Below are 13,046 nucleotides of genomic sequence, written 5' to 3'. Positions count from 1 at the left end.
ATTTAATATTTTATACGTGGTATTTAATATGTATGAAGTATTATATCCAAATAGTGGTTCTATCATGCAACATACCCCCCTTCATATCTATAAATATGTGTTCTCAAAGAAGTTCTATTCGTCAATATTTCAAAAGTAATATGCCCTGATATCTAAAATAAACTGTACTTTTTGTGTTTCCAAACTCTATCTCTTCCAGCTTGTCGTCACATCCTGCACAGGTCCCGACCTTGACCTTGTACATGACGACACTTGAATGAGGAAGGTCGAAGCCTTCCCAGTAGGCCCCCATCTCTAAGACACTGGTGATATAGTCCTTGTCTTTGTCGTCATTTGAGGTAGCTGACTGTAATCCGTCATAGACGTGGCCGGTAGATGGAGGCGTGGTGTCCACTGTCAGAAGTCGTGATGAAGAGAGAGTGTACAAACCTGCACCGTTGAACGCCTGGGCGAAAATCACAGCGAAAATTATATGCATACCCGTTCTTGTTGTCACATGGAGTTTCACAGCAGTCATTACACCTTACAACGCTTACTTAAACTCAATATGGTATTTGCTTTGCTGCTTGCTTTATCAAAATACAAGTATTGCACTCTCTACTACATATACCTTCAGAGAAAAATAATATGAATGTCCATCCACAACGTTGTTAAGTGTGTCAAAGTCCAAGCAATCCTGGTTAGTGATCACGTTCTCTGACACGTCAGCGTACGCAGGTCTGGTACCCATGGAAACCATGTATTCCTTTACTCCGCTTTCCTCGTCTAAGAACACGTTGGACCAGCTAAAAACACACATAATTCATCAATGTTTCTTGTAACCATCGGTAAATGAAATAAGTAAGTTTTCGGGAGTACGTCCAATATATAGTACAAATATAAAATTGTATAGTAACACACACCTGCATGTCAAACATAGCACATATGGTTCATATTTGTTCCCTTCTACTCAGTTTATGTTTTAGTTGGACACACCCGTGAAGGTCCGGCTTAGAATGTGCCTTCAGCAACCCATGCTTGTCGTAAGAGGCGACTAATAATGGGATCGGGTGGTCAGGCTCGCTGACGTGGTTGACACATGACATCGCTTCCCAATTGCACAGATCGATGCTCATGCTGTTGATCACTGGATTGTCTGGTCCAGACTCGATTATTTTCAGACCGCCGCCATATAGCTGGAATATTCCTGTGTGCGACGTAAAACTAAACTCACTCACTCACTATAGTTGGACACAATCAGGAAAAATGACAGGATTACACTTCTGACCATGAACTTCTAGACATCATGTCCAATATTACCAGACATGCACCACACGTGATGTGATGTAGCGTCCCTCTAGCTGTAGAAGCTGGCCAGTCAAGACTGGAGCTGTGGAGTCAACAAGGAAACCTTTTGACACAGCCACTGTTGTCATGTTGACAAAATCCGTAGCTGAAATGAGAATACCAATGTGCTGTGGACAACTATGATATCTACTGGGGAAACCTTAAATGTTAAATGTACATAGGAATTCATGTGTCAGAAATGTTGGGAACATCAGCAAAAGCAGTTTCTAGTATCTAATATCAACCATGAATAACAACTACCAAATTATAGTTGATACTAGAAATCGTATCTATTTGTGCGTGAGCAGGTCAGATCTACTGTGTTGTAATGGTTGGTGGCCATCGGTTTGTCAAGCAGTAGGTCGTTACTGAGGCTACGGGTTAAATTCGATATTTGCAATTGGTAGCCAATGTCACCAATATCGGGTAAATTCGTCTCTGTTGGTACGAAATGGATGCATTTGAGCAGCTTGGTCACAATCCGGGCTCAGTGATCATGTGCATTATCCTCGCCACCTTAAAAGATGAACCGTGGCCCAACACGTAGTGCAAATTGCACCACGAGAGGTGCAATGGTGTTGTCCTGTAACAATATAGGGACCCACTTGGGCCAAACATTATGACACCGCCCCACACCATTGTAGAGCACTCAAAACGGTCTTGGCGCTCGACGTTAACGCCCTATAGGCGCTGATAAGGACTCAAAGCTCGATTCTTTGGTCCTATAAATTGTTTGCTGGGCATTAGTCTATGTTCCTTTAGTGTCACCTCAAAACATAATATACCCTACCATTTTGGCAATGTGTATAAACTGCCGGACCACAAAAAAAGATGCACTTGAAAATTGGTTGGTCGGTTGGTTTGTTGTTGAACGCCGCACTCAGCAATATTTCAGCTACATGGCGACGGTTTGTAAACAATAATGGCGGTGGTCTGTCAACCAAATCTGTTACCTAACCACCCGATCCCGTTAGGCGCCTCTTACGACAAGCATGGGTTACTGAAGATCAGTTCTAACTAGGATCTTCACGGATTGAAAATTTTTCGAGAGCAAAGAAATGTAAAATTACTAGGTTCAACAAAGTCGCCGAAACTCAGGTCAAAACACAGCTACTATATCTGTATGGAATACATCAATGAATAGATTTAATCTTCCTTGTTTTTTATTGAGCCACAAGAATTGGATGAACTCGTTCCTCTGCTCGACAGTTTGTACGCTTTAGATTGTAATTTAATGCGCATTTAATAGTACCTTTCACTGAGACATAGTATGTATTTCCACTATGTAGATGAAGACTGTGGAGTGTGTAATGGTCGACAGATCCAACGTTAGTGAACTTGACGACATCTTGTCCACCAGGGACAGATCCTAGAGAAAAACATTTAATGTTAATCAACTTACAGTCATTCACTTAAATATATTTTAAAGATCAATACATTCTGGTGTACATTCAGCAAGACGAACAATGTTCAGAGTATCAATGGAATAATATTCCAGCTAAAGTGCGCTATATGATGTCTCATACCAAGAGCAACCTCATAATGTGAGATTCCAAGCTGACGGGCCGCATGTCCCTCTTCTTCGACATCAGTGGAGTTTGTCCATTTCATGGCAACATCTGTGTTGCTAATCTGAAAGTTGGAGAATCCATGTGAGCAGGTTTGTTGGAGAGCATACATAAATAGAATGAACCAAACAGATTTGTCAAAATGCACTGTGGTATATGCTCTGTTGTCGGATCTAATACTTATGTTACCAGTACCTGAAAGGATCCGTCTGTTAGTCCGTCGACGTTCACTGTCCCCGGTGTTGGTGGCGTAAGGTCAACTGTGATGCCGTTACTACAAGCGTTCATTTCAGTCAGGTTGGACGTCCACTTCTCGAACGGCATTTCCTTCTCATCAGCGTGGATGCACACATAAAATCTCCTGCCATGCTGTAGGTATTCCTCTTGGGTGAATTCTACGTTTAGGAACTCGTGAACTGGTAAATACGAATTGATAACAAATCAGTTTTATGCAGTTACCTTTAAATACAAGCGACTTCATCAGTTTCATTGTTATCAGTATCACCTGTGTTTCCACACTTGATGACATCCGGCATGCTACAGGGGTCAGTGACGGTCATCAGGGTCTCTTTATTGTAGTGAGATGAGGGGTCCAACTGGTCACCTGCCACCACTGCCCACGTGTAGTTCCTGTAACGTAGAGTTTGCCACGCAGCAGACAGGATGTTCTTGTAGGGAGTGAAGTCAACATCATCGTGTTCCAAGTGACTGTTCTGATCTAAACTGATGCTATATCCAAGATGAAGTCCTTTCGCTGTGCCTGAAATCACAACGGCTTGCATCAATTGCATGTGTTCCAGTGTCCTTGAAATATACAAACTTTACAAATGGAAATGTGCGCTACTATAATATTATTAAAAATATCTTTATCAATTATGACACTAGATTCGTGTCGTCTTCAGTATTTACTCACCAACAGCATCTACCACGACTGCAGGCACAACGTTACGTGGGTCATAGGCATTACAGTCTTTGACATCTGCTGAAGTTGTTGAATACATGCCAACTACATTGTAACCCCTGACCGTCAGTCTTCTGCACTTGGTAAAGTCGAGCTGCTTCGGAAGAGTTATCTGGAAACGTGTCTAGAAACACAAAACCGCCATTAATATTTCACTAATGAAACACAAACTATAGGTCCTATGGTAATACGGTTCAAAATGTAATACAGGCTGTATGTCAAATAAATTAAGCAAAGACCATATTGTTCACGCTCACCTCGTCTTTGATACTGACAATACTGCCAGCATCTACCTCCTGCCAGTTGATCAACTGTTGTGACTGTTATCCGTGAGACCCCATTCATATCTGGTCATGACGGCATAGGTTTCTGACAGAATCGGTATGTCAGGATCACGGAAACGGAACAATGTCACCTGGATCTATGGAAAAGATTAAATGAAACACACTATAAAGTGCTCTAATTTCTAGCACCAATGTTACTGGCCCATGTAACGTTATTGATGTAAAGACTTTCCACTGACCCCTGACAGATACTGTTGACGAGATCCTTCGGATAAGTACTCCCTACACAATGTTTACGTTACTCTATGTCGACGTGATTGTTAAGTTACAATCCTACTTTTGCGACATACGACATAAACAATACGTGTTTTCAAATTTGGAGGATTTCTTTCTGAATATAGATTCCCGAACATTTCCTTTCGTGCAATGAAACCTTGGTAACTGGGAAACCTATTCAAGAAAGATGCATTTCAGACATACCTTAATATTATCAGAAATGTACAGTTATGAGGATGTGATTTTGTTAAACATAATGTCACATCAAATAACTTTCAGATATTATGGTTCAACAAAGCTGAGGAGTCACCTCCCTGTTGTTTGTTTTGCTTCCGGTCTTCAGTAGGATGCAGTTAGCTGTGTGGAGATCGTAATGTGGCATGTATAATAGGTATAAAAGGGATTGTTGTGTAGGTGTATGAGGGGGGCGACTTTGGGTTTACATTGGCGTTTCAAGGGGACATTGAACTTTCAACAGCTGTCAATAATCTTCAATCAGTACATCTGTTTACTGTAAATATCAAGACTTTAGTGAGTTAATATGTTAGATTGGTGAATCCATTGTATTATATTGGGAATCTGTCATTTTTTGTAACATTGTGTATTTTGTTTAATGAATATATAATTGAACACTATAGACTTGTTTGTTTTATATTTTGCTGGTTTAAAGGGGACTCATAAGACTTTAGAAACCGTAACAGTACCCTTTACCTGAGCCTGTCCCCCGTCAATTTCCTGATATGTTAATGCCATGCTTCCAGCTGCTGGAGGATGGGGTATGACAGTCACACCATCACTATGGATGGGCTTCGTACAGACTTTACCAGCACAGAACTTGATTGCAGCCCTGAAGGTTCGTCCTGGTTCTAAAGCTAAGTTACCAACTATGAGCCTCTCAGTCGACCCAAGGGGCTCGAAATGTCTTCAAGCGTCCCAGACATCTGCTCAAGGCCGAATACAATAATCAAAGTGGATAACTCAGGTTTGAAAAAAATGAAAAGTTTTGTATTAATATTGTAAACCGTGAAAGAGTAACTTTAATGTTTGTGAAGCAATTACACTGGTTGGAACCCTTTGTTTAATGTGGCCTAAAGGCGCGAATCGCCTTGGCCGTTCATGGAGCATACAAATTTTCTATGACATATTCTACATCTCCCACATAAAAAAAGCGACATTTAAACTTGAACGTGATAGCCTTTGTATCCATTTGTGTTTTCAAGACTGGTCAAACCTCCAGTTCCCTTCATCCCATTTTAAACACTAAGTGCATCTTTTGCTGGTCTACCTGCAGAGGGAGATCGTATTTGTAACCCCCAGTGTACATCCTGGTAGTTCAGGCTACTACTGACGCTCCTATTCCAGTGGGCAGCATATGCTGAGGTAGAGATTTGGAATCTCAGGTCACGGGCACAATCCTGGAATTGATTAGATGTGAGTCATTGTTTTCGTCTCTGCCTCTGCAACTATTAACAGTCAATGTACTATGTAACACGTATACTACATATCAGTGCGTCGTATTTACACATACCTCGGTGTCCATTGTATTTAAATCAGCATCCTGTCCTGTAAATAGAACAGGAAAACGTGTCGGGCTGGTTTGGTGGGACAACATAGTGAAATGAAATACAACCCATGAATGCCTTGTAGTTGGATCTGCAGAGATGCGTCAGAAAGGTATTTCTGTGTTTTAAAATATCACTGTCCCCTGAGTTTGTGTAAAGATTTGTCAGCATGGAGCCCCTGTAAGTGGATCTCACCATAATAATGAACGTTCAAGGTCTGAACCACACCATGATATTGTAGTGTTGAATAAAACGAAGTGGCCGAGGCGTTAATAAAGCCGGACGCGTCATAAGACATGTCAGACCTCGATTAGCATGTATATGGGACAACTAGTAATTCCTTTGTATACCAGAATTCCCGCATCCTGGTCCATCTCTGATAGTGGCATCTGTGACATCAGCGTTTGGCCTGATAACCGTCACACCGTCAGAGGACACCGTCATCTCTCCTGCACCAGTGGCAGCCACGACAGTCACAAAATACTTCTGTAATAAACAACAAATTGCGTGCATTCGAATGTATAGATATTGTAAAGATGTATACGTGAATAAAGTTTCTGATAAGATTACAAACCTGATGTTCGTGCAAATGTAGGCCAGTAAACTCATGCTGTAAAACCTGGCCAACCTCCATCAGCTCATTGACATCTGATCCGAGACGATGAGATCCGATTCCGACTTTGTATGTAACATTTTCAACACCATTAACGAATCCATACCATCTGGCTCTTAGAGTTGTTGTTGATGTTTGATGGTCTGTGTAATGTATACTCTGAAAATATTTTATTTAAGAACTGCAAATTGATACCAATGCTGGTAGATCTGTATTTCTAGGACACGTCGTTGTTTCTACACTGAAGTAGAAGAAGAAGACTGTATGAACATCCATCTCTTGAAACGATCATGTCCGATCGTAAGTGATAGCAAAAGAAATTGTAAACAAAGATGAACAGTATTCATGGTTCCTGTATCTACACTTACGTGCCAAGACCATTTTATAGTGTTTTGAAGTATTTATCAAAAGGACATACTATAGTCTTCACAACAAGTAGGGGTAATAAATGCTAACATTATAGCTACCGTGAGCAGGATAAGAGAAGTTTTGGAACAAACAGCTGGCTCAATACATCCAGGATATATCATGTGGACCATGCAAATCCTGTAAGAAGGAGGGTGGGAGATCATGTTAGACTTTGACACGTCGGTGACAGATCGTCAACTCAATTTGAGCCATCAATATTGATGGTATTTATCAACACGAAACGTGTGCTTATTTGTATTTATGCTGTTTTTGATTATATTTGGAATACATCGGAGACGTGCGGATGGGGAGTGGGTTGTTCTTGTAATGTTATAAGTTGATAATGAGTCCAGTATATGTGTCTGGGGACGTCAACGCTGGGCACCACGTTTGTTTGCTTAATTTCAAATTCCGCATTCGACAATTATCCTCCTAACTAGCACATGATGTAATTTGTCAAGTCTCAAACAGACAATGGCAATAGTTACATTCGACACTATTAATCAAGTCGCACTGACGACCAAGTTTCCGTTCTTTTATGAACGATTGTAACCTAGGTTCCCCACTGAGCACTGAATCAAGTTATAAACATACATTTATTTCAAGCAAAGATTCTTCTCCCAGCTGGAATAACGTCTTCTACTACACCACGTAACGGCGGCATGACGTCATGGACGTAGGGTTCAGACACTGCTATTGTAGACAGTCCTACTATGTTGGTGACTCTGACTGACACAAAGTAGGTGTGGCTGTGATGGAGGTCCCAGTGGAGGTCTGTGAGGGAGACGGCTGTACACGTGGGTGGCGATGTCAGTGTACAACCTCCTCCTGACTGCAGCGTCGTGAAGGGGATTATTGTCGACTGACCGCCTTCAGATCCTGAAAACATAATAGTTTTAACAATGTCTTACAGATATCAGATAGGCATGTTCTTGTTTTGATGTTGGTAATGATAACACATACCGATTGCAACTTCATATTTAAGATGTTCAGTGTCTGTGAATGCTGTCTCTGGTCCAACGTGCAATCAAATAGTTGTCCCTCAGCATTACTGTCATTGGTCCAGAATATATAGGGTATCGTGTATGTACGGTGACTGGTCCGACAACCTTTAATGAAAAACAATGGTCAGATGATTCCAAACATATACGATTTCATCGCAAATTATGAAATGTCAACGATTGAGTGCGCCCTTACTCTAACGGTTGATGTGATATACTCTTCTTCATAAACATACAACTCTGATTCTCTTTGTGCCCTTACTCTGACAGTTGAGATGCCAGCTTTGTTGATGGCCTTGATGGCAATGTAGAACTGTTGCCCCTCACTGAGACGAGGATGGTAGCCCTGATATTGAGGATGATGATGAGTGGACGTGTAGGGCAGGATATCTGGAGCTGCTTCACCAGAAGGATCTGACATCAGCCCCAGCTCGTAGTTATAGATACTACTCTCAGAGTCACTGCCAGTCCAGTTTACGAAGAGCTGGGAAACAATCAAACACTTTACTGAAAGCAGTGTACAGTTTATAAATAGACGACACATGATCAAAAACTGAACTGAGATACGGATAAAAACGTTGTAACTTGACACAGATAATCAAATACTGATATGATAAGCTGGAGAAAACATTGTTAAGTTTCACAAATAATGAGTAATAAAATATACACAAGGGGTGTGCATGTTAGTACTTCATTGCGATCTTCATTAGATAAGATACTCACGTGGTGTTCCCTGAAGACATAGAGTAAGTTGGTGAAGCTCACAGGCAATGCTAGTAAAGATTCACACTCAGGATTGATCCCAAGTTGCATCCCACGTCCATTGTTGTACCGATGTATTGGAATCAGGGACAGTCAATTGTCATCTACTGGCGTGGCCTTGGAACTGGCGACAGTTACATGATATATCTGTGTGATGCCTAACTGTATACTTTATACTGGAGTATTGGAAACGATATTAATGTTGCTTGTGAGCTACTGATTACTTATAAGGCGGACACTGTTTAACGATAAATAGGTTTACATTTATCTTCGTTACCAAATGATTATTTAATTACAGATAGAATTTGATGTTGATGAGACAAACTTGAATAAGTTCTGCGCATTAAAACCAAAGTCGGCTTCAGATCCTGAAAACATAATAGTTTTAACAAAATCTTACAGATATCAGATATGATGTTCTTGTTTTGATGTTGGTAATGATCGTGCATACCGATTGCAACTTCGTATTTTGCATGTTCAGTGACGATGAATGCTCTCTCGGTCCAACGTGCAATCAGGTAATTTTCCCTCAGCATTACGGTTATTGGTCCAGAATATATAGGATACGTTGTGTGTACCATTACTGGTCCCACCACCTATGATGAAAAAACAATGTTCAGATGATTCCAAACATATACGATTTCATCGGACAGAATTATGAAATGTAAACGATTGAGTGCGCCCTTACTCTAACGGTTGAGATGTGCCTTTACTCTGACGGTTGAGATGTGCCCCTACTCTGACAGTTGAGATGTGCCCCTACTCTTACAGTTGAGAAGTGTCCCTACTCTGACAGTTGAGATGCCGGCTTTGTTGATGGCCTTGATGGCGATGTAGAACTGTTGCCCTTCACTGAGACGAGGATGGTAGCCCTGATACTGAGGATGATGATGAGTGGACGTGTATGGCAGGATATCACTGCTTCACCAGAATGATCTGACATCAGTCCCAGCTCGTAGTCATAGATACCACTCTCAGTGTCACTGCCAGTCCAGTTTACGAAGAGCTGGGAAATAATCAAACACTTTACTGAGAAGCAGTGCACAGTTACAAAATAGCCGAAAAGTAATCACAATCAGAACTGAAATACAGCTAAAACATTGTTACCGTGCAGAAATAGTCAAACACTGATATGAGAAGCAAGGCAAAACATTGTTACGTTTAACACATAATGAGTCATAACAAAGCACAGAAGTGGTGTTCATGTTGGTAGTTTATGACAATCTGCCTGAGGACATAAGGTACTCACGTGGTGTTCCCTGTAGACATAGAGTAAATCGGTGAAGCTGACAGGCAATGCTAGTAAAGATTCACACTCCTGATTGATCCCAAGATGCATCCCACTTCCACTGTTGTACCGAAGTATTGGAAACAGGGACAGTCTCTTGTTATCCGATGGTGTGGCCTTGGAACTGGAGACACGATCACCTTATGTATGTATATCATACCCATTGTATGCATACAAGAGAATCGGAAACAGTATTTTCGTGATTATGTATTATGATGATAATGGTTTTAAGTTAGATAAAAGAGGTTAGACGTATCAGTGTTTCCAACTATCCATTTAATTTCGATTGAATGGTATCGAGCAACGGAGCAACGTCTTGGCTAATCATGAGGGTACGCTTCAAATCGCTATCCACTTTTGGCACGCACAAAACTTTTTGGATATCGGAAAAGAAAACTGTCCCGAAAACAAACAAAAAATACACACACCCATTCAGTGCGAAATATCGTTTCCTTAATAATAGCGACAACAGTGTTCCACATGTAAATTACAGTATCATCAGCTGAAAACAATATCCAAAATAGGTTCATAACACATTCCATCCCAGGTCTGGACCAGCTTATCCGATATTGACATTGGCATATTGCGTAACTTCGTAAAGAGTGGCTATCCCACCCATAATCCACAAATGATTGTACGATCGGATGATATCTCCATTATGTCTGCAAGTGATGCTACTTACAAAAATAATGCTTCTTAACCTCCAAAACAATTTCAGAAGCTATGGTACCATGTGAAAATGATCTATTTTATCCGCTTATTAGGAGAAATACAGTAACGTATCGCGGAAATCTATTTTATTTTTCAGTAAACTGTTTTTGTACCTGCAACTGCCATCTGGATTGACCACCAGGGTACGCCTCCTGTCGGCGTCGATGAACCACACAGTATTATCTGATGACTTGACCAGCCCCTCCATCACCCTGGAGTCTCTCACTGCCACCTCACTGACATTGGGTGGTGTTGTGTCTACAGTCACTCCGTCAGAACACACTGGGTCAGATGCTTCCAGTGCTCGGTTGAAGGCCACCACTGTCACGTGATACTTGCCGACAGAGGGCGCTGTCCAGGAGGCGGATGTGGAATAGGTTTCTGTGACCTGCATTTCATGAGTGAATGATCCGAAATATTAAGACAGATATGTGCGATCTTTACATGGAGAGGAAACATTATTTTACCGTTTTAACCCCCAGTTTAATCATGTCAAAGTTGCATGATTGAAAACAATGTTGACAAATTTACTTTCGTAGCATTCAATATATGACATCTGCAAGTTAAGGACATGTTACTTGGTGGATTTGTAATGGGGTTCTTTACCTCGACTAAAGATTTATCAGCTCCAAATTCATTCGCTGAGAGACAGTGAGACCCAAATTTATATTGGTAGAATTTGACTCCGCTCTCTTTGTCAAAGAATCCGTCCCAGTGAGTGTAGAGTTGGAGATGCTGCTGGTAGTCCACTTCCGGGTTCCCCAACTGACCCTCGTGAGCCACACCAGGATGAGGGGACTTGCATCTATTGTCACCTGTACAAGATCGTTAAACAACATGATATGAAACAGATCACGTGTATATTGATCAGCAGGAAATCATGTATACTGGTATACAATGCACAGAAGAGATTTCAATGAATTATACGAAAGTTTCACTTACTTTAAACTCCACCTTTGTTGTTAGTTTGGCGTGGTTTGTTACAGTGACCTCTAGGTAGTAGTCAGAGTCGTGAGAACCCTTGTTTTTGTTGCTGAATATTCCTCCACGTCGGCGACTGCTGTCTACTACGATGGGCTTTACTAGGAAGTGACGATGGTAGCAGCCTTTGGCCGGCGTGCAGTAACAGTTAGCTCCCCTTGGGGCATCAGCGTTGGCGCTCCTGCAGTCAACAATACTCTGTGTTATTTGCAAAACAAATATTTTTAACAATACAATTAGCGTCTTTGAAGGGCATTTATAAGCGATACATATAATGACAAGCATTTTATGGATGTCAACTTCTTTATTATATATATTCTTACTCCTTCATCGGGTGAAACCATGCCATTTAATACAAATAGCTTTGAAAATAAATCATGTCACTGTTATTATTGATAAAATCTCACCAACGGTCAATATTTAATGGGTTGAAGTGTTTTACCAGAGACGTAATGGAGTAAAGCCCAAGTTCAATAACTTCAAAAGCCAGTCTTTGAATTGCACAGTTGTGGATATACCGCGAAGATACAAGTTGGAATTGATCTCCAGCAACCCATGCTTGTCTTAAGAGGCGAACAAAGGGATCGGGTGGTCAGGCTCACTGACGTGGTTGGTTTTGATTGACAGAATATTCAGAAATTTCTGCCTCCGTGCACACTCGATCAGCAGTGAACCACTACGAAGACGGGTTACATTCGTTACTTCACCACAAATTCCAGAGTTCTCTTTGCTGATGGCAAATGGATTTAGCTTTATAGGCAGATCATCTTTACCTTCGATGTTTATGAATCTAGCCCATGAATCAGCATTTTAAGAAATATTTTAACTAGGTCTGTGCAATATTACCGGTAAACCGGTATATACCGGTACAGTATATCGCAATACGATAATTGCGATATGGTTCAGATTCTGCTATATATTGTTCATCCAGCTTAGCTCCCTTTGAATTATGTGCCCTTGGTTTCCATAGCAAAACATGTGCTCTAAAAGTGCCAAATATATGTATATTTCTGTTGGTTTCATGTAACATTTTACATGTGGAAGTGTCATTATAAGTGGCTCAAAAAGTGCCTAATATTCTACCAAATGCTTTACGTTTTGTGGGTTTTAATGGTTTCATTAATTTGGAGGAATTAAGTGGTTTCAAAAGGACCATTTTTTTATTTGTATTTATTAGTAAAGCCTCTGGCTCTGAGTGGCTTTTCACAATTCACAGTATTTTGTTATTTTTGTTCGTTTCATAATGGGACATAAGACATCAATTATCATAAAGGTCTAAGTCTTATCAATTTTGTAGGACTGTAT

General features: G+C 40.8%; 3 protein-coding genes across 5 annotated transcripts; all 3 read right to left on the bottom strand.

Annotated features, from left to right (window-relative positions):
- Positions 1–54: 54 nt before the first annotated feature.
- Positions 55–4,162, bottom strand: LOC124280510. Of its 2 annotated transcripts, none has more exons than XM_046716469.1 (8): positions 4,113–4,162; positions 3,808–3,979; positions 3,090–3,698; positions 2,853–2,958; positions 2,579–2,695; positions 1,300–1,432; positions 611–785; positions 55–445 (listed from the first exon to the last, which is right to left on the bottom strand). In XM_046716469.1, the coding sequence occupies exons 3-8, from the start codon at positions 3,216–3,218 to the stop codon at positions 122–124; spliced, it is 984 nt and encodes a 327-aa protein (XP_046572425.1). In that variant the 5' UTR covers positions 3,219–3,698; positions 3,808–3,979; positions 4,113–4,162; the 3' UTR covers positions 55–121. The 2 variants fall into 2 exon arrangements, with proteins under 2 accessions (XP_046572425.1, XP_046572415.1); XM_046716459.1 differs by having other exon boundaries at positions 3,090–3,654.
- Positions 4,163–5,014: 852 nt separating this feature from the next.
- LOC124280601 lies at positions 5,015–6,736 on the bottom strand. Of its 2 annotated transcripts, XM_046716592.1 has the most exons (5): positions 6,552–6,736; positions 6,328–6,463; positions 5,944–5,978; positions 5,701–5,830; positions 5,015–5,356 (listed from the first exon to the last, which is right to left on the bottom strand). In XM_046716592.1, the coding sequence occupies exons 1-5, from the start codon at positions 6,609–6,611 to the stop codon at positions 5,340–5,342; spliced, it is 378 nt and encodes a 125-aa protein (XP_046572548.1). In that variant the 5' UTR covers positions 6,612–6,736; the 3' UTR covers positions 5,015–5,339. The 2 variants fall into 2 exon arrangements, with proteins under 2 accessions (XP_046572548.1, XP_046572540.1); XM_046716584.1 differs by lacking the exon at positions 5,015–5,356 and having other exon boundaries at positions 5,367–5,830.
- Positions 6,737–7,599: 863 nt separating this feature from the next.
- Positions 7,600–11,930, bottom strand: LOC124280704. Its single transcript, XM_046716692.1, has 7 exons — positions 11,703–11,930; positions 11,367–11,575; positions 10,874–11,148; positions 10,011–10,173; positions 8,262–8,483; positions 8,020–8,107; positions 7,600–7,877 (listed from the first exon to the last, which is right to left on the bottom strand). Exons 3-7 carry the CDS (start codon positions 10,966–10,968, stop codon positions 7,600–7,602), a joined length of 846 nt encoding a protein of 281 aa, XP_046572648.1. The 5' UTR covers positions 10,969–11,148; positions 11,367–11,575; positions 11,703–11,930.
- Between the last annotated feature and the right edge of the window lie 1,116 nt (positions 11,931–13,046).

Source organism: Haliotis rubra, unplaced genomic scaffold (assembly GCF_003918875.1).
Source record: "Haliotis rubra isolate DU_JTF1 unplaced genomic scaffold, ASM391887v1 Scf1077, whole genome shotgun sequence".
Taxonomy (NCBI): domain Eukaryota; kingdom Metazoa; phylum Mollusca; class Gastropoda; order Lepetellida; family Haliotidae; genus Haliotis; species Haliotis rubra.
This window is presented reverse-complemented; position numbering and strand designations above follow the sequence as displayed.

Coding starts and splice junctions, on each gene's coding strand:
- LOC124280601 (XM_046716584.1), bottom strand. CDS start 6,611: ATGGAGGTTGGCCAGGTTTTACAGCATGAGTTTACTGGCCTACATTTG. Junction 6,464..6,551: donor TACATTTGCACGAACATCAG/GTTTGTAATCTT, acceptor TGTTTATTACAG/AAGTATTTTGTGACTGTCGT. Junction 5,979..6,327: donor ACCAGGATGCGGGAATTCTG/GTATACAAAGGA, acceptor TTCTATTTACAG/GACAGGATGCTGATTTAAAT.
- LOC124280704 (XM_046716692.1), bottom strand. CDS start 10,968: ATGGAGGGGCTGGTCAAGTCATCAGATAATACTGTGTGGTTCATCGAC. Junction 8,484..10,010: donor ATGTCTACAGGGAACACCAC/GTGAGTACCTTA, acceptor ATTGTTTCCCAG/CTCTTCGTAAACTGGACTGG. Junction 8,108..8,261: donor CTGGCATCTCAACTGTCAGA/GTAAGGGCACAA, acceptor TTTTCATTAAAG/GTTGTCGGACCAGTCACCGT.
- LOC124280510 (XM_046716469.1), bottom strand. CDS start 3,218: ATGCCGTTCGAGAAGTGGACGTCCAACCTGACTGAAATGAACGCTTGT. Junction 786..1,299: donor TCACGTGTGGTGCATGTCTG/GTAATATTGGAC, acceptor GTGTGTTTTTAG/CTGGTCCAACGTGTTCTTAG. Junction 446..610: donor CATATTATTTTTCTCTGAAG/GTATATGTAGTA, acceptor ATTTTCGCCCAG/GCGTTCAACGGTGCAGGTTT.